General features: G+C 37.3%; 1 protein-coding gene across 3 annotated transcripts in view; it reads right to left on the bottom strand.

The window, feature by feature from the left end:
- Nucleotides 1–4,178: 4,178 nt before the first annotated feature.
- Nucleotides 4,179–26,028, bottom strand: part of LOC129417437 (kelch-like protein 29) — a 108,480-nt gene continuing 86,630 nt past the window's right edge. For all 3 annotated transcript variants that reach the window (XM_055172100.2, XM_055172101.2, XM_073869892.1), the window contains exons 10-13: nt 25,160–25,340; nt 16,805–16,998; nt 9,139–9,283; nt 4,179–6,306 (exon numbers count right to left, since the gene is read on the bottom strand). In XM_055172100.2, the coding sequence (XP_055028075.2) occupies nt 6,123–6,306; nt 9,139–9,283; nt 16,805–16,998; nt 25,160–25,340 (704 nt within the window). In that variant the 3' untranslated portion in view covers nt 4,179–6,122. The remainder of the gene's footprint in view (nt 6,307–9,138; nt 9,284–16,804; nt 16,999–25,159; nt 25,341–26,028) is intronic.

The following is a 26,028-nucleotide window of genomic DNA, read 5'->3' as shown; positions in this document are numbered from 1 at the left end:
CAGATGTCATGTAGAATTTAATAGGAAACACATATTTATTACCAAGACTATTAATATTGCAAAGGTATTTTGTTGGAAAGTTCTTCTTACAAGGTCCTAAGTGGCTTCCACCTCGAGTCAGAAATTCTCCAGATGGAAACAAACACAGGCGTTAATGAATCCTCAAGGGTGCACAGCCATATCACGCAATAACACAGCATTGATTTATGATTCTCTGGATGTAATGCATGCAAGTTTCAGCATCAGGTGCTCAGACAAACATACAGTGGCACAATAAAGTATGTGAACGTTTTGGAATTTCATAGTTTTCTGAATAAATTTGTCATGAAATGTGATCTGATCTTCATCTAAGTCAAGGTTATTGACAAACATAATGTGTCTAAAATAATTAGGCTACATAAAAAAATCTAATCTTTCATGTCTTTATTGAGAACAACCAAAAAACCTACACTGCAAAAATGATTTTCAAGAAAAAAATTGCCAATGGGGTAAGCAAAAAAATCTTGAATTTTTCTTGAACACTAAATTCAAGACAAATTTGCTTACCCCATTGGCAGATTATTAGCTTGTTTTATGCACAAAATCACTTAAATTTGATATTTTTGGTTTAAAAACTAGACTTATTTTCTTGGGTTGATTTGCTAATCATCTTCATTTAAGAATTTTTAGATATTTTTACTGAAAATAAGACAAAAATACTAAGATTTTTTTTTCTTGAAAATATTTTTTTGCAGTGTAATGTGTGCATGTGGGAAAAGTATGTGAACCATTGAGTTAATGACCTCAAAAAGCTAAATAGGGTCAGGTTTTTTCTTACCACTGTACGTACTTACTCATTCCTTATTAATATTCTTTTTTTATTTTACAGTAAACTCATAAAAAATAAACTCAAAATTAATGCAACTTGAGCATTGAACTTGTCATTCTTTTCCTAGAATTTAAAAAATTACCCATTATTAATTTTTTTTACTTTTGTTATGAATAAAAATAATATGTTGGCACAATTATATTTTTGTATGGAAAAATTATTTCAAACATTAAAGCATACACTGTAAAAAAAATTCTGTTGAAATTACAATGTTATTGCAGCTGGATTGCCGGTAATTTACCGTAGATTTAAATTTGTGTTGTTTGCTGGCAAGGGTTTGTTCAAAGTTAAATACATTTTAAATATTACCAAGTCTTTATATTTACAGAATAAAACTATACATTAACAGCGTTATGCAAAGCATTCTGGGAACCAAAAATCATCATCAACCTTTTTCTGTTTTTTGCTTCAGATTAGCTTGATGCTGTTTTTTTAGTTTTACTCTGTAAAGACAAAGACTTGTAAATGTTTAATGTTCATTCAACTTTGAACAAAATATTGCCAGTAAATAACATAAATTTATATCTACGGTAAGTTACCAGCAACCCAGCTGCAATTTCTACGGATTTTTTACAGTGTATGCTTTCACATTAAAAGATGATCATATTAGTCCCAAGTGACCCACATTTAATGCACACAGACACGTATATTCATGTGAATGACATAAAAGTGCAATAAATAAATAATCAAGCAATACAGACAGACAGGCAGAATGTAACTAAAGAGTCTATCCATCATCCGTCATTAGACTCCAGCAGTACTGCTGCTTCCTAACCGAAGGTCATCAAATCCATTTCTCAAGAGCGCTCGTGTTCGGTCATACAGATGCGCTCTTATTTCCAGCGGCCTTTAGCGCTAATGGAAAGCTAATGAATGGATGCGTCTCGGATACAAACATACACAGTAAAGCATCATTTCTAAACATGAAATCTAGTGAAGATCCATTGACAGTAAAGCAGTGAGGTGTAATTTACTGTGAACCTCCTGTGCTTTAATCAGAGCCGTTCAATAAAGGAGGAGCATCAGATGCTCCATGAAATCTGGAGTGAACACAATGAGATTCAGTTCAATGTTTCTTGCATGGTTTTATCTTAAATGATCATTGCATCTGTACAGTACCTTTGAGTTTGGTTTACAGTAAAAGAAATCAAAATACAGCTATGTACCATGCTATTGCCGCATTTGTTGTGTCGGTTTAAAGTCTCATGAATTTAATACTTTATGATGAAGAGTCCACCTTAAATGGTAATTGGGTCAAGAACTTTCGACATGCAAGCTTTTTTCCTTCATGAAGCTCAAAAACAGGTTTTAGTCATCTCATTTTTAATGTATTCAGAAGTAATATGAACCTTCGGACGAACATCTCCTCTCCCGCCTACCAGAAGAAAATCAAACACTTCACAATATCATGGTGTTGCTCTTTGTCTTTAAATGAAAAGCCTTTCTTTATCCTTGCGTATGTTTTGCTATCACAGGGTTCCCACCCCTTCGTTAACTTCAAATTCAAGGACCTTTCAAAGACTTTCCAGGTCCGATACCCTCAAATTCAAGGACTAAATGTGGGGACACATTTCAAGTGAGAGCGAGGTTACATTGTGTTGTCTTTTAAGATACATTGTTACAGTTCCCTTTGAGGGAACCCGCGCTGCGTCACTGCGGTGACACTTTGGGGACGCCTCCAGGGGTAAGTGCGTCTGAATGTGTATATCAAATTCAACCAATGGTGAGGCTTAACGACAAAGACAGGGTGACGCGGGAGCCAGGAAGTATATCGCTATCTGAAATATTGCCAAAGACGGCGTTACAGGGACGCAGGAAGTATGGCAAGGGAGACACAGCGTCTTGTTCCCTACTTAGAGAACAACAGTTAGATACATAACCAGAGACGTTTTCATGTGTCAAACACAGCTATGCAAAAAAGCATTTTGATATGAATCAACATTCACATACAGAAGATATAAGCATTTAAAGCAAACAGTTTAGCACGTGTGCTTAAAAATAATTTTTATGATATTATCATACACTACACAGGGAATAATATGGATTCTTTTCCAGAACTTCTTGCATAAAATAGATTCAAGCACTTTCAATGACATGTATCTATGTATGCATATTTTCAATAACTTCCCAGGGCCTTAAATTTTTTCTCCAGATTCACAAACTTTCATGGATTCCAAGGACCCGTGGGAACCCTGAATCAGTGCATGTAAAAACAGATCATGGGTTTGATCGCTTGGATAAAATTGTTTTTACGGTTTTACACACCAATGGCAACCTATTTAAAAACAGTATTTAAGATAACTTAACATTGTAGATCAGGAGAAATGTTATACTTTGTTACACAGCTTTAAAACCAACATCACACGAGGTTTAATATGAACACGGAGGCGTCCATCCACAACATAACACAATAATCCCTTGCAAACAAAGATCCATAGAAATCCGGTTTGTACTGAATGCAGGGAACAAACCCACAGGATATGAGAGACGGGGATGGTGTCCTAGTTTATTTAAATGCCAGAAGGGGTTGGTAAGTGATTTTGATGGATGAGCCGGTCACATATTATCTAAAGGAGAGGCCCACCGGCTCATGGCGAGAGATGGAGGTGGACAGGTGCGGGAAGTTTTCAGATCGTGCCAGACTTTAGTCACATGGCTCGGCTTTTTAATGCCATTTAGACAGCAGGCTGTTCAGAAAGGGAGCGAGGCGGCAACAAGCGCACAGAGGAAATGAACTGTTCCACATCAGTAAATATTGGGAGGGAGGATTTGGAGAACGCCAGAAGATGGCACACAGCCAACGGCGCGTTTTATTCATGCAGCGTGACGGCTTAAGGACAAGATAATGCATCTGTGATGATGATGATGATGATGAGCTGAACTTACATTATCATAATCATCAAAACGTACAGTGATGTTATCACAAAGATGAAGGAGAAATTTACTATCACCTCTAATCTTCTGATAGGCGTGTCAGGTACCGAAAGTCCAACACGGTTTACTGCGGCAAAAATATTACACTGTGGGTGGAGGATTTATTAAAAAATATACCAGGATTTTGTAAAGTAACAAAAATGAAATGTGTTTCTTGCTATACAACAAATAAACTCTTGCTGGTTTAGTTTTAACCCCTTCAGACCTGATTTTCCAGTATATAATCAGTGTGCCTTATTTTGATCTAAAGGGTTAAATTCAATTTAGTTTAGTTTTAAATATAAACGTAAAGTATCATTTGGACTATTGATTATTATTATTATTATTATTTATTTGTGAATTGTTTGTATTTGCATCCAGTGAGGTGAAGGCAACATAAAGATGTGCTGTATGTTTATTATCTCTTACATTCAATTCAGTCTCCAAACAACTTATTGTAGATAAAACATTTGTTTTGTGTTGCTGCAGGTTCAGTAGTTTTGTGATGTGTTTTAGGAAAGACAGATCAGATGTACTGCAGTTCTCCATCTGGAACAATGCATATGTCCAAAAACCACTAACCAAACCTTGCGTTGTCACTTTTGGTATTTAAAAAAGTGTAAACCCTATAAATAAGATCCTCACCCCAATCTCATTTGCTTTTGGATATAAACAATGAGACATATATGCCTTCATTACAAATGTACAATGTATTTTGCATACTGCATGTATTATCATTTAAATCTGGACAGTAATAACAGCTTACGTTTTTGTACAATACATTTCATCAACATACTATACATTTGTCTAGAAACAGTCTGTCAACACGTACAGTATCATTTCTAAAATAAACCTTTTTTACTGTAATGTAAAGAGAGAGTTTCTCCCTGTTAGACGGCGTGTCGTGCCGTCTTCAGTGTTTGGCAATGCAGAGAAAATGAAGGCAAACAGTTTTCTCTCCGAAACTCAGACGATTTGTGCTTTGGCTGCGTGCAAAAAAGTGTGAAACTCAAGCCACAAATTTCACATCAGTTCCTTCGGAGGCGTTCCGGCACAACTTCATCTTTCCGACCCAAGAGGCTGCCAATTAAAAGTTTTCTAGTGGATGTCGTTGGAGAAAGCAGAGATTATTTCCCGCTGTGTTACTGCTCGAACTCCATCTTCTCCTGGCAAACGAACGTCTTCACACATCAAATGCTCTTCCTCTGTCTAATTTATGTGGATATTATAATGAAACTAATACATGAATTAAAGAGATAGATCACCCATGTCATCTTTTACAGTACTCACCATTAGGTTGTTACAAACTTGTATACAAATAAAGATTTTTTGAAGAATTTTGTAACCAAGTTGATCTTGGGCACCATTGACTTTGACAGTAAGAAAAATAATACTATGGAAGTCAATGGTGCTCCAGATCTGTCTGTACATGAATATTTGGATTTGGCATAACAAAGAAATGTATACAAGTTTGTAACAACTTAGAGATGAGTAAATAATAAAATAATTTCAGTAAACTATCCCTAACTTGTGCAGAATTGGAAAACTGACCCTTCGCTCAGGCCCATCTTTAAAGGTACTGAAAAACACATTGCCGGGAGAATTACTAAAATTAAACAAGGTACCTAGAGAGGATACATGTGGCATTTTATTTTCCCTTTTCACTTTATATAACTTGATGCAAGAACTTATTGCCAAATAAAATAATAAAATTATTTAAGTACTTAAAATTATTATATTTAAATATTAATTTAAGAAAAATGCAACAATTTAGTTCAAAGAAAAATAATTGCAATGCCACGCTACATTCTGGCCAATATAGTAGACATCCATTTTATTTTTACTACTTTATGGGTAAATTGTACTGAATATTGCACCATCCAATTTATTGCACCAACACTTTTAATTGATTCCTATGAGAGATTCTGAGCAATAAGCAACAGTAACCAAAAAGGGCGGAGCTTAGTGAAGGGTCAACTGAGGTTTTAGTGATTGTGCAAGAGAAACATTTTGTCTCTTTTCTTTCTATGTTATTAAACAGAAGTGAGACTGTGGCCGCTTCAATACTGAGATGATGAAACGGTTACGAATGAACCAGACAGCAAACCTTTTACAGTTCTGTTTAAAGAAAAGGTGACGTGTCAAGAAAAAAATACTACTGACGTTTGTGAATAGATGAATTCTGTTAATGAAAACGGCCACGGAGCATTAAGGCTATGACTCCATCAGGTGCATGAAGGCTTGTTTGTAGCTCGTACATTCTGAGTGCTTGTGGGAAAAGAAAGAAAACATCAGCACTGTTAAACCTGGACGTTCAGTGTCACATTTGGCTGTTTCAGCATCACCCGCTCTGAATGTACTTCTTGATAACTACACAGCCGTGTCTGAAAAGCGGGCAGGGCAAACTCTGTTGCAGTGTCCATGCGTTTGCACAGGGGTCAAAGGCCTCCATGGTTCCCAACGCCGGACCCTCGCTGCTCACAATCCCACCGGTCACATAAATCTTCCCATCCAGGACCGCTGCGCTGTAAGAGATAAGAGTACATTACGTGTAAGGCTAAATAAAAAAAATTTGAATCACAAGATGTTTAATCAAAAATGATTAAAATAAAAGGCTGGGCCATAAAGTATGTAACATGTTTCTCTATTGCAAACATAATTAAATATAGCCTACAACATGATTAGCACTCACAAATGATTGACAGGTGAACTATCTTTATAAAATGTTTGCTTATAATAAATCGATTAAAATATATATCTATATAACGGCTAACACATCAGAATTGCTTAGAACCAGAAGTATGAATTTCTGTCATTTCTAAGCACACACATAAGATTTAGGATGAAAAATCTGTTCCTGTTTCCCACAATACAAAACGTCTTACTGTTAAACTATGTTCCTGATGAATGAGACAAATTATCTTCTATCTAATCTTCCATATTCATTTCAAACTCATGACAGGTTTCTAAAATGCAAATGCAGAAACTCGTGGGAGTCCGACTGTAACCGACACATCACTTCTGGAAAACATTTTTGTGTTTTAACTATTCAGCAGGAGTTTAAATCTGCTACAGTGATTTAGTGTTTCAGTGTTTGTTCTTCATCATCAGCCGAGTTTATTACTATCTCACACAAAACAACATAAACACATCAGACCCGGAGCATCAAATCCAAAGAATCAGACCAAAAGCATCAGATCCAAAGCATCAGATCCAAAGCATCAGATCCAAAGCATCAGGCCCAAAATATCAGATCCAAAGCATCAAACCCAAAGCATCAGACCCAAAGCATCAGATCCAACGCATCAGATCCAAAGCATCAGGCCCAAAACATCAGATCCAAAGCATCAAACCCAAAGCATCAGACCCAAAGCATCAGATCCAATGCATCAGATCCAAAGCATCAGGCCCAAAACATCAGATCCAAAGCATCAAACCCAAAACATCACATCCAAAGCATCAGACCCAAAGCATCAGATCCAAAGCATCAGATCCAACGCATCAGATCCAAACATCAGATCCAAAGCATCAGATCCAAAAGCATCAGATCCAAAGCATCAGATCCAAAGCATCAGATCCAAAGCATCAGGCCCAAAGCATCAGATCCAAAGCATCAGACCCAAAGCATCAGATCCAAAGCATCAGGCCCAAAACATCAGATCCAAAGCATCAGATCCAAAGCATCAGATCCAAAGCATCAGATCCAATGCATCATATCCAAAGCATCAGATCCAATGCATCAGATCCAATGCATCAGATCCAATGCATCAGATCCAAAGTATCAGATCCAATGCATCAGATCCAAAGTATCAGATCCAATGCATCAGATCCAAAGCATCAGATCCAAAGCATCAGGCCCAAAGCATCAGATCCAAAGCATCAGACCCAAAGCATCAGGCCCAAAGCATCAGATCCAAAGCATCAGATCCAATGCATCAGATCCAATGCATCAGATCCAATGCATCAGATCCAATGCATCAGATCCAATGCATCAGATCCAAAGTATCAGATCCAATGCATCAGATCCAAAGCATCAGATCCAAAGCATCAGATCCAAAGCATCCGATTCAAAGCATCAGATCCAAAGCATCAGATCCAATGCATCAGATCCAATGCATCAGATCCAATGCATCAGATCCAAAGCATCAGATCCAATGCATCCGATCCAATGCATCAGATCCAAAGCATCAGATCCAATGCATCAGATCCAATGCATAAAACCCAAAACATCAGATCCAAAGCATCCGATTCAAAGCATCAGATCCAAAGCATCAGATCCAATGCATCAGATCCAATGCATCAGATCCAATGCATCAGATCCAATGCATCAGATCCAATGCATCAGATCCAAAGCATCAGATCCAATGCATCCGATCCAATGCATCAGATCCAAAGCATCAGATCCAATGCATCATATCCAATGCATAAAACCCAAAACATCAGATCCAAAGCATCCGATTCAAAGCATCAGATCCAAAGCATCAGATCCAATGCATCAGATCCAAAGCATCAGATCCAAAGCTTCAGGCCCAAAGCATCAGATCTAACACACCAGATCCAAAGCATCAAGCCCAAAACATCAGTACCAAAGCATCAGATCCAAAGCATCAGATCCAAAGCATCAGATCTAAAACATCAGACCCAAAGCATCAGATCCAAAGCATCAAGCCCAAAACATCAGTACCAAAGCATCAGATTCAAAGCATCAGACCCAAAGCATCAGATCCAACGCATCAGATCCAACGCATCAGATCCAAAGCATCAGGCCCAAAACATCAGATCCAAAGCATCAGGCCCAAAACATCAGACCCAAAGCATCAGATCCAACGCATCAGATCCAAAGCATCAGGCCCAAAACATCAGATCCAAAGCATCAGGCCTAAAACATCAGATCCAAAGCATCAGGCCCAAAGCATCATATCCAAAAGCATCAGATCCAAAGAATCAGATCCAAAGCATCAGATGCAAAGCATCAGATCCAAAGCATCAGATCCAAAGCATCAGATCCAAAGCATCAGATCCAAAGCATCAGATCCAAAGCATCAGATCCAATGCATCAGATCCAAAGCATCAGATCCAAAGAATCAGATCCAAAGCATCAGATCCAAAGAGTTGACAGCATAAAGAGTTGAAGTTTAATCTTTAGGGTTTGTTTAAATCTCTAAACCTCATTTTGAACAGTCATGCTGAATCTTGTCTTAGCAAACAACTAACAAGAGCAATAAACCTTTAACCAGCTTTATCAAAAGACTGCAAAGTGATTTTCCCATTTCACATCCCGAGAGTTTTCTGGACAGATGCTGGTTGGTTTTAGGGCTTTGAGGTTTATTACTAGGTTTAGTTATTTATGATGTTACCTGCAGAACTGTCTGGAGTGATTCATGTTGGGTCCTGCTCTGATATTTCCTTTCTCTGGGTCATAAATGGTGGTCGCTCTCGCGTAAGCTCCTCCAAGTATGAATATATATCCATTCAGTGTCACAGCAGGAGCGTACTTATTATCTGAAAAACAGAGGAATAAAACACACACTGAGTTTCACAGTGTCACAGACCTCTAGATGAACCATATGAAAACTTTTCACCCTATTACCTTTACTGAACCATCAATGTATTTAACTTGCCATATAAAAATTTCATGTTCTTGCACTTAAAATATTTAGATCATTATAATTATATAAAAGTCTATGTTTCTTTGCAGTCTATTTATTTTTACAGCATTATGCAAAAAATTATTATTATTAGAAAAAAACCCTCTTATGCTTATTTCCTAATTTTTTTGTTGATTTGGAGAGGAATTATGTCTGTGACTTTATGAGACGTTGTCTAGATGAATCACTGATGTATTTGAATGAAGTACTGAATTATGTTTTGTATAAATCCTCAGGCCTTCTGAAGGATCTGCTCAACAAGATTACAAAGCTCATTATGTAGCAGAGATGTCTCATGGGTCTATTGTGCTCTTACAGCTTATTCATTTCTAAAATACATTAGTATAACATTAGTAACTGTATAGCTGTGGTGAACCTGCTGACCAACTGTAAATCAATACTACACTGTTAGGTTATAGTGGTATGAATGCGGTTAATCTCTCTGATGTGAGTAATCAAGCAGCAGAAAGCTCATAAATAATTAATGAGAGCGGAACATAATTGAATCCAAAACACATTGAGCTCAACAGCTGTGATTTCACCTCAGACACTAAAGGAGCATTGAGCTCACCAAATCCTGAAGCCTTTCACATTTACAGCGAGATCTTCAGTGGAGAACAAATATTACTGATAGAAAACTGATACAAGACAGAAAAGTGAGGGGATGGTTAGTAAATAATAGTTAGAAATATCAGCACCTGTATTTAATACTGGTAGCTCATCATTTGTGTTTCATTATTGTACAGTTATTTTTTTAATTGACAATCTTGTTTCATTTGTGATGAACCTTAAAAATCCTTAAAATAAGCAAATCAAAGCATCTATTAGGGGTAAAGAGGAAAAGAAAGTTTATATTACTATTAGGAATCAAAAAGGAATAAAGTATTTAGTTAGATTTTTTAAAGTCTAAATCATGTATAATTATAGTTTTTCTTTTGCATCGTGACATTATTTTCATTTTTATTACCAAAACACTAAAAGGCTTTATTATTTAAATGCCAAATAAAAAATTAAAAAAAAATGTCCAATAAAGTTTGTGTGTGTGTGCATGTAAGAGGGAGTGTGTGCATGTGTGTGTATGCATGAAAAATGGAGTGTGTGTGTGTGTGTGTGTGCTTGCGTGTGTGTGTGTGTGTGTGTGTGTGCTTGCGTGTGTGTAAGAGGGAGTGCGCATGCGTGTGTGTGAATGCGTGTGTGTTATGCATGTAAGAGGGAGTGTGTGCATGCATGTGTGTGCATGCATGTAAGAGAGAGTGTGTGTGTGTGTGTGTGTGTGTGTGTGTGTGTGTGTGTGTGTGTGTGTGTGTGTGTGTGTGCATGCATTCGTGTGGGTCTGGGTGCATGTAAGAGGGAGTGTGTGTGTGTGTGTGTGCATGCATGCGTGTGGGTGGGTGTTTGTGCTTGTTAGAAGGAGTGTGCGTGTTTGTGTGTGTGTGTGTGTGTGTGTGTGTGTGTGCATGCATGCGTGTTTGTGCATGTAAGAGAGAGTGCTTGTGTGTGTGCGCATGCGTGTGTGTGAATGCGTGTGTGTTATGCATGTAATAGGGAGTGTGTGCATGCTTGTGTGTGCATGTAAGAGAGAGTGTGTGTGTGCTAGCATTCGTGTGGGTGTGTGTGCATGTAAGAGGGAGTGTGTGTATGTGCATGCATGCGTGTGGGTGGGTGTTTGTGCTTGTAAGAGGGAGTGTGTGTGTGTGTGTGTGTGTGTGTGTGTGTGTGTGTGTGTGTGTGTGTGTGTGTGCATGCATGCGTGTTTGTGTGTGTGCATGTAAGAGGGAGTGTGTGTGTGTGTGTGTGTGTGTGTGTGTGTGTGTGTGTGTGTGTGTGTGTGTGTGTGTGTGTGTGTGTGTGTGTGTGTGTGTGTGTGTGTGTAATTTTAAAGTGACATGCTTGTCAAGAATGCAACGCATACTTGAAATGTGACCTCTGCATTTAACCCAACCCAGTGACTATGGAACACACGCACTGCAAGTTGTGAACACAGACACAACCGGAGCAGTGGGCAGTTATCCCAGCGCCCGGGGAGCAATTAGGGTAAGGTGCCTTGCTCAAGGGAACCACAGTCAAAACCCACCAGCTGTGAGACTTGAACCGGCAACAACCTAACCACTAGTCTACAACTGCCCCCCTGTATGTGTGTGTATGCATGCGTGTGTGCATGTAAGAAAGAGAGAGGTAGTGATTGTGTGTGTGTGTATAATCATGTGTGCCAGTGTGTTCAGCACTTATCGGCCAGCGCCTGCTGTGCACTGAAGTGTCAATCTGCCTCACTCAGTAGGGTGGCACAACTACTAAATGATGTCATTCAAGAAACCTCTCATGCACACTTGCAGACATTGTTTCGATCAACACAAACCCCAACAGTTCTTATAGAGTTAAACAAAGTTTCACACAACAAAGACAGCAGAGCATGAAGATCCCGTATGTGTCCTGTCTGTGAGCAGCTTTGCTCCATGGTGAGTTTATTTACCTTAAATACACAACACAATACCGTACATCACAATCACACAGCATCTCCGTCCAGTGAAGAGTTTAGTGCTGTTATTTACGGCAGCGGTGGTGACAATGGCAATCCCCAATGATAAGTCCAGAAAAGCTGAAAAATTGCATAAACTCTCACACAAGCTTTCCCACTGTGTCTGTTTTTATTTATTATTTTTCAGTTTTTGTGTAATATTGAGCCACAAACAGAAGAAAGTTTATTGCAGGGTTTGAACCCACAGGTCGCCAACCAAATATTTAAGCTACACCCCCTGTATTACAATTAGTTAACATGGTGCTGTTATAAATCTTAATGTTGACAGTTTCCGTGATTTAATCGATTGAGCAGGAAGTCAAATAAAAGGACAATAAAAGCAGCCGCTGCTTCTTACGCAAACAAACGGTGCAGGAGACGCAGATGCAATAACCACACGATTCCTGAGCCGTCCAAGGTGACATCAAAATCAATAAACGCCTCACAGTACACAGCAACATCAGAATCAATAAGCACCCAGCCAGGTCCGCTCAGATGATATGATGTATAGTTATCAGAGGTTCATTACCCGTTTACTCATGGATACCTGACCTTTCCAAATCACTCGAACCCTGCACAATAATCAAAATATCAAGTTTCTCCCCACACACGGTTGGCCTTTGAAGAGCAGATCTCCTCGAGATGTGATGTCAGCCGTGGTCTCTGAACTTTGCGTCACCTGCTCTAAGAAACAACAATTCATCTAAACAACCTGCCCCGTTTGACCCTGGGGCGACTCAAAAGTGTTTTAAAGTTACACGTGTAAAGCGAAGGTTTGCCTTTGGCTGTAGAGTTAAATGTCAGGGTCCTTTATTCTGTATCCCTCCCTTACGGCTGTACAAAACTCACTTATGTTTCATTGGTCTCACAAATATCAGCATTCATTTGTTGCTAAGCAAGGAATCTAAGCAAAGTCTGGGCTCAATATTACATCAGCATTAATGGTGAACATCGCCATTAGTAGCACAGCACAGGGCATTATGCAGATGTCGACTTTAATTTGCCAGCTTGTTACCCATGTTATTTATAGAAACAATTCAACCAAAAATGAAAACTGTCAACGTTTACTTGGTCTCATGTCATTAAAACATGTTAAACAGAATGTCTGAGCTTTTAAACATAATGCTTCAGCCAAGCTAGATTAAAAAATAATGAAGATAATAGCATAAAAATGCTTCATGTGACTATTATGGCTCGGTCACACTGCACTTTTCGTTCCATTGACTTTAAATACACACGTGAATGTGGTAGATCGGAAATGCAAGTTTGGTCATTTGGTCAAGTTTGGTAAACTCTGACCAGCGAATTTGTATCAGGTGATCGTCACATCGCAAATGTGAACTTTTCAGTAAATCCAAGATGAAGGAAGCAATAATTATAGCAGTGTAGCACAAACTCGTCTTCTTCAACACTGCTTTGAAAGATTATAAAAATATGTTTATAAAAGAAGGCAGTTTCGCTGCATACAGTACTAGAACAGATGGTGTATTTTAACATTTAAACAAATATTTTAAAATTGAGTTTAGTAAGAGAGCTTTGTGTGATTCATGAGTTTGGCATTATAAACACCAGAAGGTCAGACATTCTGCCTTTGAGTCTCTGAAAAATAATACGAGGTTGAAACAACATAGTGAAGAGTGAGAAATGACAACTAAGGTCCCTACAGTATCTTACGCGATGCACGTTTATTGCTAGTTTCAGCCCGACGCAGTTATTATTTTCACCAGTGCCACATTGTTTAAATAGCAAATGCACTTGTAGCCATCTGTTCGCTCATGGCCGTGCTGGTATGAAATCGAGGTGTGTTCAGGCGCATGGCGTGTTTGCTATTTTGAGGCAACTTAAAACGACTGCGCCATTGACCGACTAAAACCTGGTCTAAAGTTAATAGTGCAGTTTTCCTTATTATTTAAAGGCGCTTTAATATGCCAGATCGCACATTACACCGAAAACATCCCATTTGGCAAAAAAATACATTTATCTGGCCAAAAATATGTTTTAAATATATGCTAATTACATTTTGTGGAAAGTGACGCTTAATTAAATATATTTTTGAATTTTGAAAATATCTTTAGTTTTAACCTTTATATAGATGGGTTCAGCTGACGCATGTGTGCTGTTGCGTTTACGTGCCTGATTCGAAGTGATCTTCCAGTCTATATTTATTTATCGGTTTTGCTAGTGGCTAAACTGATCTCTGAAACAAATACTTTGTTGAAAATAAAATGTTTTGGTTTCCTAAAGACAAGGGAAAATGAGGAGCATAGATCCCAACTGTGCGGCAGACAAGCAAAAATTCAAGGACATGCAGCTAACATTATACATTAACTTTACACAGTAACGTTACAAAAGCCATTTGTTTACTGTAAGTTGTTGCTGCTGAAAACGTCTATATCAACATTTATTTCAAAATGTATTTTGGGGAAACAAATACACTGTAAAAAAAATCTGTAGAAATTGCAGCTGGGTTGCCGGTAACTTACCGTATTAAAATGTATGTTTTTTACTGGCAACATTTTGTTCAAAGTTAAATGAACATTAAACATTTACAAGTCTTTGTCTTTACAGAGTAAAACTAAAAAAACAGCATCAAGCTAAACATTCTGGAAAACAAAATCTGAAGCAAAACCAAAAAAAGGTTGATGATGATTTCTGATTCCCAGAATGCTTTGCATGAGGCTGTTATTGTATAGTTTTATTCTGTAAAGATAAAGACTTGTTAATATTTCAAATGTATTTAACTTTGAACAAACTCTTTCCAGTAAATAACATAAATTTAAAACATTTCTACTTTTAAAACCCATATGGCAAATATATATTTTTTTCCTGGACAAAATATAAAAGTTTATAAAGTATAATTTTGCAATTAAAAAATGTTTACATTTGACCTTTTTTAAACCTGTTATGTTTACAGGTTATAATAAAACTGATTATTATATGTAAAACATTGTGTTTATATGATCAAACCCCACCCACAGAAATAAAAAACGAAGCATTTTTTAATTTGACAAAATAAGGATAAATTTAAAAATATTGTTTTTTTATTGTAAGTGCATAAAAAGTTTTTCTTTCAATGCGATGGGAATATGAATGCTTCAAAATATTTCGAAATATAAAAAATGGCCAAAAAATATCTTGGTGAAAAATTGTAAACATATCCAAAATTATTTTTTAAATATATTTTTTTGCCATATGGGACAAACATGACTCATTAAGAGAATTGGTACGACCCTTTTGGACTATTGTTAAACTAGCAAAAGAGTATTCGGAGACGCCGTAAGTGCACCTAGTTTAAAATAAGGCCCAAAGGGTGAACCATGACAAGTGCAAAAAACTTCTAAAGAACCTCACATGTAATAAAACATTTAAAGTCAACTAGACAAAACCATCTACTGAAGGATAAAGACTAAATAAACAATCAGAAGGCATGCTTTTATCTGATACAGACCATCACAAAAACACTTACACTTCCAAAAATGGAGCTAGATGCCTTTTTATGTAACGTATGATTCAGAGACAAAGGTGCAAAAATAAGTGTGAATGATTTATCAGCCCATTATTTAATTTTTTAGGTATGACGCAGACAAAACTTTGTTTTATCATCACTTCATTCTGATGGTCAATTATGTTAACATATTTAAGCTGTCAATAACAAATAAATGCTCATCTGAGAAATAACAAATGAGTGAATGCCGAAATTTTCTTGTGTTGCGTCTTTACTGTGCATTTACTTTATAAAACATCCTTTACTTTTAGTACAGTTTTAGTTTAGCTATAATCCACACTTCTGTATTAATGACAAAACTTTTGGTTTTTCCAGCTGTAAGGTGAGATTTGGGCTCTGCACCTGCTGTGCGTCCCTCAGCACTTCATCTGAGTTTTTTCCCCTGAGCTTTTCTCCACCCACAGGCTCAATATATCTGCAGCGTGTCAAAATGCCACATGCTAATGAAGTCAACCAGCAGAGAAACTTAATGCAGTTATTTCTTATAGCTTTACCACAGTCTGACGAAAACTTTAGACATGGAAAAATAACACACCCGATGTTAGAGCTATACTTGTTCATGCATACTGAATTTTTTGGCCTAAAAATCAAACTGCTCTCTTACTTGTGTCAAAATTCATATAAAGTAGCTGTATATTTTTGCATGTGAATACATCTTACATTTTAAATGCAGATATTGAGAATGCAAAAATATATGCATATTGTAATGCATTATTTATTTTACTAATCATGCATTTTTGAAACACTAACTATAAACAGGTAAGAAGTATAATTATGGAGCCGATGGTGTAGTGGGCAAGTGCTCTGACATTTGCTGATCCCGTACCCCTCTCTCCACCCTATACTTTCCTGTCCTCTTCTACTATGTATCTAATAAAGGCAAAAAACGGCCCAAAAACATAACTTTAAAAAAAAAAATATATATATATATATATATATATATAATTATTACTTTTACAATTCACATACTTAAGGCTGAAGTATAGTGCAATTTATATGTGTACTGTACGCGATGGTCCGTGGACATACTGTACTTGCAATTAGACAAGTATTGTAAAGTACTGTATGTGCACCGCTGGGTTTTTGAAACCCTGCGTACATTGTAGTACACATTAGTATGTAGCCCAGGAGTTGCATTGCATTTTGTCGTAATGCACGTGTCGAACATCTTTGTACACATACGAGTCAAATAAACGTTCGCATGCATGTAAAAACAGACTATACTCCAGGCTTTAGGTTTAGTGATTTGAAAAGCCTTTACTCTTCATCAAAGGAGGAACTAAAGTCATAACAAGAGATCAGAATATCGGAACACAGTTTGCTGTCAGACACAAGTAATTCAAGTGTGTTCGTACCGATCATCGGAGACTCAATGAAGCTCCAGGTGTTGGTTTGAGGCACATACGACTGAAGGACTCCAGCAGATCGACTGGCTTCATTTACTCCTCCAAACACATAAATCTTTCCTCCACAGACCGTGGCTCCGGCTGAATGCACTGGTTTGGGTAGAGGAGCCACCATCTCCCACTGGTTAGTGATGGTGTCGTATCTGAAGAGAGAAAACAAAACACAGCTCATCCTGTTAAAGTCAACAACAACTCAAGTCTTTTACTTGTTTATAAGTTGTATTTGTATTTGGATGTGTTCCTATGTAGCTCAGGAGTAGGGCATTGTGTTAGCAGTGCAAAGGGTCATGGGTTTGAACCCAGGGAACACACAAATAGGGATGCACCAAACGGAAAATTCTTGGTCAAAGCCGAATAAAATGAAACAATCAGCCTGAATAACAAACATGTTACATTTTTAATTTCCCTAATTATTTTGCTAATTTTCTGACCATTGCACAAGTTACATTTTCAGAATGTCCTTTTTACTATATTTCTTAACAAAAAGTTTTATTTCTCATTTAATATTTGGGTGTTTGTCATTGTGGGACTTATCTGATTCTAGGAAGTTTTTATTACATACCGCTGACAATCTCCGTTGTTCCTTTTTTCATCTATGACATGAGATGAAGAGCTATAGTCTCTCGTTCTCCGTGCTTGTGCATTCAGCAGACAAACACCCAGGTTTGTGTCTTTTTTGTTCAGGATGTCTTGATTATAAATTATAAATGAAACATGTAGTGCTGTATGTTTTTGCGTCTATTTTAAAATGCTTTCACCAACATGTTTACTGCATTCACGCACTGATTGCCATTCAATCACGTCAACAAAGACCTCATTGTTCGATAAAATTTATTTGGCCTTTTCACTTGTTTGGCCAAACACCGAAAATGTGTTTTTGCTGTTTTCGGCCGAAAAATTTCGGTCGCAAAACATTGGGTGCATCCCTACACACAAACTGATAAAAATCTGAACACTGTAAGTCGCTAAGCGTCTGCCTAATGCATAAATGTAAATTTGAAGGCAAAATCCTTATGTATGTGCAGTAATCACACCTGGCAATATTAAATTTTATCATTCACACTGTTTGTGTTATGAACACAAATCTTACATCATGTGGCTTGTTGAGGTCAGGTCTAATATTAATGAGGAGATACAACATCTATAATTTTTTACAATAAATGTCATTAATTGTCTTGTTAATGTCCAAAGTGGGAATGATTTTTTGGATCTTCACCAGCATGAGAAGCAACAGTATTGTGATGTTATTAAATGCAAAAACACAAGAACGCACTGCAGATATCTTAAACTCTTTGTGACCTTATTAAATTTCTCTCAGGATTAAAACTCATTTAATCCACTGTATAAGCTCACAGGTGAGGAGGGAAACTAGCCAAGATTTTAAACTCAGGTCCTGCGTTCTGCTCCGTAGGGAATATCAGGAGATTGCCTGTTAGAGAGTGTAAATTGGGCAGGGAATGAGACCTGGTCATGCTCACTGACTGAGACCATTATGAGTCTTAATGGTAAAGCAGAAAGATGATTTCAGCTGCTGCGGTCTGCAGGCAAACCTGCCTTATCATCTATTAAAAAAGTAAGTTTTATCTCTTTCAGAAAATGCTAGAAGATTCTCATGAGCCAAGATAAGCAAACCAGAAACATACAAAGAATATTGCAGGTTATATTTATTTTAACGTCTAAATGCAATTTTTGGTTGCATGCTGTAAACAATATATTTTAATCTTTCATTTTGTCAAATAAAAAAATGCTTCATTTTATATTTCTGTGGGTGGGGTTTGATCATATAAACACCATTTTTTTTTACATATAATGATGTCAACATACTATAAGATTATCTAAAAAAACAGTGAAGCGCTCGATATGATGGCAACATCGAACAATGGATATTTCTTGTGTCAAATAATGAATCTTCTCTGTAGGATTAAGAGCACTGATGTTAAAGTGATATGAAAACATGGCTTGCAAGTGAATTTCTCAGGTTCATGGATAAGAGCATGAATTACACATCGAGAGCATTGTTATCACACCATGTCACATATTTAAGTGAGCGCATCTTCCTTAAACCTCTTTAGTGTTTGATGAAAGAAGTGCAGCTAAAAATAAAGATGATGATGACTTCTTGTTTAGGTGATGAACCACCTGCAGTCATGTTACTCTTATTCATTTCAATACGTGATTTTAATGCAAATCGTACTTTAATTAGGTGGCTTATTGTGAAAAATCCAGAAGGCTGGGGGTGGAAATTATTTTGTATCTCCTTAATCCTACAAAAGAGCATCATCAGAATACATTTCTTCTCCCTTGTTTTTAATTAATATCAACTTTTTAAAAAACACCAAACAAATTAACATGGGTTTAAGTTATAAAACATACTATTTTTCCATCTCTAAATATGGCTCGGGACAAACACTACAAACCACATCACATAGTACCGACTTATCCATCCATTTTTGCAATGGTAAGCGAAACTCTTCAGAATGTAAAAATATTATTTTAAAATAATTTTTGTCAATGCTCTTATTCTCTTTGCTGTCACACATATTATTTAAAGGTTTGCATCTATAAATTATGCAGCAAAAACAAACAAGCTATGATCTCAGCGTTTTAAAACTGGCTGTGAATATTTCCCTGCATCAGATGTCACGGCTGCCTCACGGGAGCTTTAAATTCTTAACATGGAGAGATCACGCAAGCGGCTGAAGAAGTCGACACATGTCTGGCAGGCGAGAGGCAACGGAGAGGTCACGGCACTTTTGGGACGGTCAGACTCCGTATAAAATATCTGATGAGCTGGCAATTACAGTACAGTGAGACGGTGCGAGCAACGGCACCTGTCATCTCAACAACCATCCGTGAGGTTCAGTCGCCCAAACTCGTCTCGTGATGGTCATGATGACATATTTTCATCTAAAGTTACTTGACTTAAAATAGCAAAGATTCTGGAACTAAAACAAACAGCTTTATGGACTTACATGACTGCAAATGTTTATATTAGTCAAGAAATAGATTGGTTCGTGCATTGCCAGTCTTTAACCCTGAATATTTGTGCCATCATAAAGCACACACATAAACGTGACACACATGCAAAACATTTACACTATCAATGTGCCACCCAAAGTGACAAACTGGGCCAAGGTTGCCCTGCAAGCAAACTCCAAGACCAGAAAAAGAAATGATCATTTAATTCCTCCTATAAAAAGCATGTCTAGCACATCTGACCCAAGAGAGAAGAGGAGGATGAGGAAAACTTGCATCAGCCACGCTCTATGTAATATAGATGTAACATACTCACATATACCACAGCTAAAGTCTTTTGTGATTTACTACATACATTTTTTTTCTACATAAATTCATCCTAAATCATTCTGTGAAAATATAATCTTCATATCTTAAATGTAAAGTCATGTCAAAGACTGAAATCAAACGCTGATTCAGCTCATCTCATCATTAGGTTAGGATTGCACAGACAGGGCCACATTTGGGAATCATGTATTAACCTAAAAATGTTAAATGATCAAAACAATCCCATATTTGACTCTTTTTGTTTAGTTCTGCATGCTCTTAACCAGTGTTTCTAAACCAGAAATTGTATCTCAAACTTAGAATTTGAATTGAACAAAACATTAAGGGGTGGTTTCCCAGACAGGGATTAGTTTAAGCCAGGACTGCCTTAGTTTAAATATGAAATATAACTAGTTTAAACAAACATGCCTTACTAAAAACCATTACTTCTGTGCATTTTGAGGCAAAACAAAGGGCACTGATATATTTAAAGATATGTCAGTGCAAGTTGTTTTTAGTTTGGACACCTCTTAAATTTATTTTAGTCTAGGACTAGTCTAGTCCTTGTCCGGGAAACCGCTCCATAATGATACAATTGAGGGCTGTGGCTTAGTAGCCTTATTTCTCTGAGGTTTAATTACACAGAATTTAAGATAAATTTATGTATTTTGTAAAATGCTATAAAACTGGGCCCCACGGCACGATCTCACACCGCCCTGTTTGAGTCCCTTGTGTCATTTCACTTTATTTATTATGACTCAACTTGTATACTTAAATGATTTCTTTGTATGAATTCAATATTTAGCTTGGTGGAAATTTGTGTCAATAGCCAAATTAGAAATCCCCTTACTGATAAAAATGCTGATGTGTCAAAAACTCATTTTTTTTTCAAAATTAACTTGACTAGCTGACTCTATCAATTTCAAACAGATGTAGCTCTGTCCAACAAATCATGCATCACTTTAAAGTTTTTTTTAATAGAGAATGTTATTTTCTCATTCCGACTCATTTTGCCAGCACGGGTCACAAATGTATACATATCTGTACCTAATGGTGCATATTAGGACCTTTTTAAAAGGTACTACCCCAGTGACAGCTGGGGTACATATTTTGACAATTTTTTAACAGTGTACATGCCTCTACAAAACAAGTTTCATCCATTTATAGTATAAGCCTTTGGTAAAAGGTTTAAAAAGGTCATGCCAAATATTTCAGTTTAGTGTCTTTCAAGTTCTGGTTGGAAAGTAACTGGGCCAGTGAACTTTTACTCTAGTGAACTTTCTGCTGTTTGTTAAGGGCAGGTGACCTGTAGTGCAGCTGGCATCATTACTACGGCAGATCTTCATCCATCCAGAATGAGAGAGACCACACGCATGACCAGTCACAGACCTTTCTATATATAATCTATCCAGCTAGACCCAAAGCGTTTCTTTCCTCAAGGTTACGCATGTTTTCTCCGTGTGAGGCGAGCACTTTTTCTGTAGAGACTGTAAAACTGACAGAGAGCCTCTGATCAATGTCGACCCATCTCAATCCATTACGTTTCCCTATAAAATACATTCTCTTGTTATCACCATCCTTCATCTCAAGGGTAGACGTCTGATCTATGATCCAGCTTTGAATTTAAAAGCCGTCCAAAACACAAGAGACATTGATCATCTATTGTGAATCCTTTTGTCAAATTGATGGTGGTAAACACATTTCTACTATCAGAATAATATGCCAGACTGGAAGAGCATGGTTACACATGGTTATGGTTTACTACAGATTTTTTTAGGAACCTGAATGAACCCCAAAGAGAAAAGCTGTCAAGAGTCACATTAATAAAATATACAATTCAATACTAGATTGCATTTGAAAGAAGGAAAGGGCACACTTGGTACTCTCGGTAATCGTATTGATGGCTCATTTGGATTGAAAAGTCCTCAAGTAAACACCTTAATCAGTATGATTGAGGTCAATCGGATGCAAATTTCCATCGTGTTGAAAGGGGTGCTGTCATCATCAGGAGAAAAGTAACATTAGGCTTGTAAACACATGAGTCGTAGTATTGGATGCAAAAATACCTTGTGCACATGCGCAGAAGAATTGTGCTTAAATTCCCGTCTTGTATTTACCTCTTATTTAAGTATCACATAATTCTCACAGAAACATACAATAGCAAGCAATGCATTATTAAGGTAATGGGGTCACGCGCTGCACATCCTGTGTACTTTCATGACATTACATAAAGAAAAAAATAGCGTTGTGCCTTTAAAAAAAGTTTGCCCTATATCTGAAAACTTCTCAAGAACAACTTTCTCCAACTCAAATATGACTTTGTGCATTTATCAAGAGATTAAGCATCGACTCGAAGAGAGATGCTGTGCGCTGCGTTGCCAAGTCCTCTGCTCTTTGGCGGAGTATAGATTTGGGCTATTTTTAAACTGTTTCCACAAGTTTATTTTTTCAGTGGGTTAAAGATTTGATATTTGGGCTGAGAATAGTAATTGGAATGCTTTTGGGATAGTTTTGAATGTCCATTAGGCTGGTTTTGATATGCAGGGTTTTGGCAACCCTGCCTGTTCGCTTGCGCAGATTTGGTTCGGATTATATATAATATGTAAACGAACATTTTAAGGTGCATGTAAACTGTACTGTCGTAACCCTGCAATGGAATTAAACTCAGTCGGATTGACAAAATGTTGTGCATGTAAACATAGCTAGTGTGTTTCTCTGTGACCGTAACGCAGGTCATACCTTAAACACATTACCGTATGCGTTTTCATCTGCTCTGGTTAATTACACAATATGCAATCCCATCCAGAAAAAAACAGATGGTACTCAACTACCACATCAGGGATGTATTTTTCAATTATCCAGAAACAAGTCATTTCCATTAAGCATTCACAAAAAGTCCTCATGTGCCAAAACAACAAATCCTCCACTGCTGAGCTGGAATACACGGGAGACACTCCAGACACTGTCCTGAGCAGACAAACATCATTCAAATAAATAAATACAATGTTTCGATGTTTGGCTGACGTACAGTAAGGGGAAGCGAGTGACATGCAGATCAAAAGACAGTGAGAGATGCCCTAAACGCTCGCCAAACGCACCGCAGACCTCAGAAAGATCAGACACGACTACTGTATGATGAGCTCTATTAAGCAACAAGAGTTTCAATTACAAAAACTGTCATTTGAGATCTGTCTTATCATTTAACCAGCAGCGTTTTCTAGATTAAAGCCACTTGGAGTGAAAGGAGCGGCTGTGTGAACTACAGAGATGTTGGATGGAGAGTTATCGTAGTGTGTTGAGTTCACATGTGTGGCAAATATTACAGTCAACATGCTGTTCATAAGCTATCTGACCTTTTTGTAATGCATTTTTTAGGGAAACTTGCATATAAATCCTGGACAACTTTAGCTTTATGTTGGCTTGAAAACAGAAACTTGGTAAATGTTTTTTTTGTTATCTGGTTTAATAGATGTAATCCACATGTCCCTTTCAATGAATGAATCTTCATTACAACCACCGTCTACAGATCACAGATGTCCTGCTTTGTGCCGGAGAGCTTTAGCGAGTGACATCGAGCTCTGTGACTCGGTGACAGGTTGAAAAACTAAACTGCTCTCTCTATTCATCACTTTCTCCTCACTTTGTCTCTCTCCTGCACTATTTTCAGAGTTAAAGAGACAAAACGTGTGAGACTGTGACTTTATGACCACAAATCATCATCCGAGGGCAATTAAAGAGTTACATTTTACTAACACTTTAAAAAAGCACATGCTCTTGCTTTCATCGGAGAGGTCTGGACTCGAGGGGTGCGGTATTTCAAGATGGTGAAAGGTTAAGAGTCGCCCAGTGAGAGGTTGCCACAACATCGCAAATTTGACATTTGATGAGCTTGTGTATTACTGAAGTAGCAATAATGTGATTGTGTAAAATGCTCGGAAAATGAGAATGTACTTGCCTATTAAAATACATTTTCAGGACTCACTGTGCATTTAAGGTATGCATGTATCACTATGTGAGTTTCCTGAGATTCGACCCCAAAACGTTTGCACTGCTAACACAATGCTTCACCAATTGAGCTACAGAGTATTGAACCTTAAATTCCTATTCAATTCTTCAGCTGGCAAAATAGCATGCAGATTTACAAAAAGATGAACTAAAAGGGAGAATTATAACAGATTTATAATTAACATTGCTCTGGGGTCTGGCCTTCCCTCATGGGGGGCGCCAGTGTTCACGGGAGGGGATGGTCTGGGGGATATGCTCAAGATCTGATATGCATTGAGCACACATAAAGATGCATAAAATGTTCCACTAATAATTTGATAAAAATGTATTTTAAACAAGTGCTGACAATGCTAAGATGAGGCAGTCAAATATTCTCTTAATATTTCGTGTAATAGCAAAATCAAACCGAAAGATAGACGTACTGTTGTATTTGTACTAGGGATGGGCCCCAAAGAAAAAAGTTTGGGAACCACTGACCTAAATGTGAAATGATGCCAATTTCTTGCTGGGAATGTCTGTCAAAAACAATAGCTAGCATAGGTTTACTTTGGGGGCTAGTCAACTGGCGGCCCACCTGTCAAATGCGGACCATTAAATAATCTGTTTGCGACCCGCCGGTCATCTTTGTCTGAATAAAATTGCATGTTTTTTAAACGACTCAAACTTACAGTGATCGATAAGGACTTACTGATCAAAAGTCGTAGAAATAGCTGTGCATAAAATCGGCTTTGCGATTCAGCATATTATTAGTGTATATCAGCATTTATCGTTGCATCCCTTATATATTTAAATAAAAAAAATATAAAAGGTAAACATTCGGGTAAAAGTTGGAAACCTTATCCAATCTACCCAATTCATCTGAGCCACATTCACCTGACAGCAAAATCCTCTCTCCATACTTCAACAGAGATCCAATTATCAGATTGGGCAGTACTGTAGCACAGAAAGAGCTGACCACAGGTTTGTCCAATGAATTCTAACGAAATATTTCATTTAAACCAGATCGCTAGATGGTACCTTTCCACATTATCCAGGTTTCCGGCCACTCCGAGGCCTCCGATGGTGTAAAGTTTGCCATCGTACACCACGCTGTTGTGTCTGCACCGCGGGACCGTCATCCGAGAGACCAGATTCCAATTATCCAGCAGAGACATGTAGCACCACACATCTGCTAATGTAACTCCTGATTCTGTGCCACCTAGGGAGGATACAAAACCCACAAATGAGTGCTGACGTCTCAATTTACACCCTTGAACCAACACCCATCACACCCATTGCATCCATTAATCGAGCTCTGATGCACCCAATACAACACAGTCTCACATTTAAAGATGACAAAAGATCAAAAAGAACAAAAAACTTGTTTAGGTTTCATGGTTGTTTCTGTAAATGTATACTTTGCATTTGTTATTTTGTATGTAAAATATACTTAAATAAAAACCTGGAGGCATGCTAACTACATTTACCTGAAATATATTACACTGTAAGTGGCTTTGGGAAAAACTGCCTGCCAAATGCATAGATAAAAAATATATATTTTCAAGACTTAAACATACACGAAAGCGGCACAACTTATTTGTCCAACACAATCTTGACAATTCGTACGAATTATACAAGGTGGCTTACTTTTATAAATCTGTATGACCGAATTTTTGTATGATTTGCTTTCGGTTAGAGGTGGGGATTCATTTTTGTTCTTATAATAATGATATGCATTTGTACGCTTAACTTACGTATGAATACATTCGAATAAGCCAATTTGTAAAATATGTATAAATTCGGCATTTATCACGACATACAGCGTACAGCTTTACATACAATGCTTAACTCATTCACCGCCATTGACGAGTTATCTCGTCAATTATGAGTTAATATTTAACTAATAA

This window comes from Misgurnus anguillicaudatus, chromosome 7 (assembly GCF_027580225.2).
Source record: "Misgurnus anguillicaudatus chromosome 7, ASM2758022v2, whole genome shotgun sequence".
Classification (NCBI taxonomy): Eukaryota; Metazoa; Chordata; class Actinopteri; order Cypriniformes; family Cobitidae; genus Misgurnus; species Misgurnus anguillicaudatus.
The sequence above is the reverse complement of the archived record's forward strand: the minus strand, read 5'-3'. Positions and strand labels throughout refer to the sequence as shown.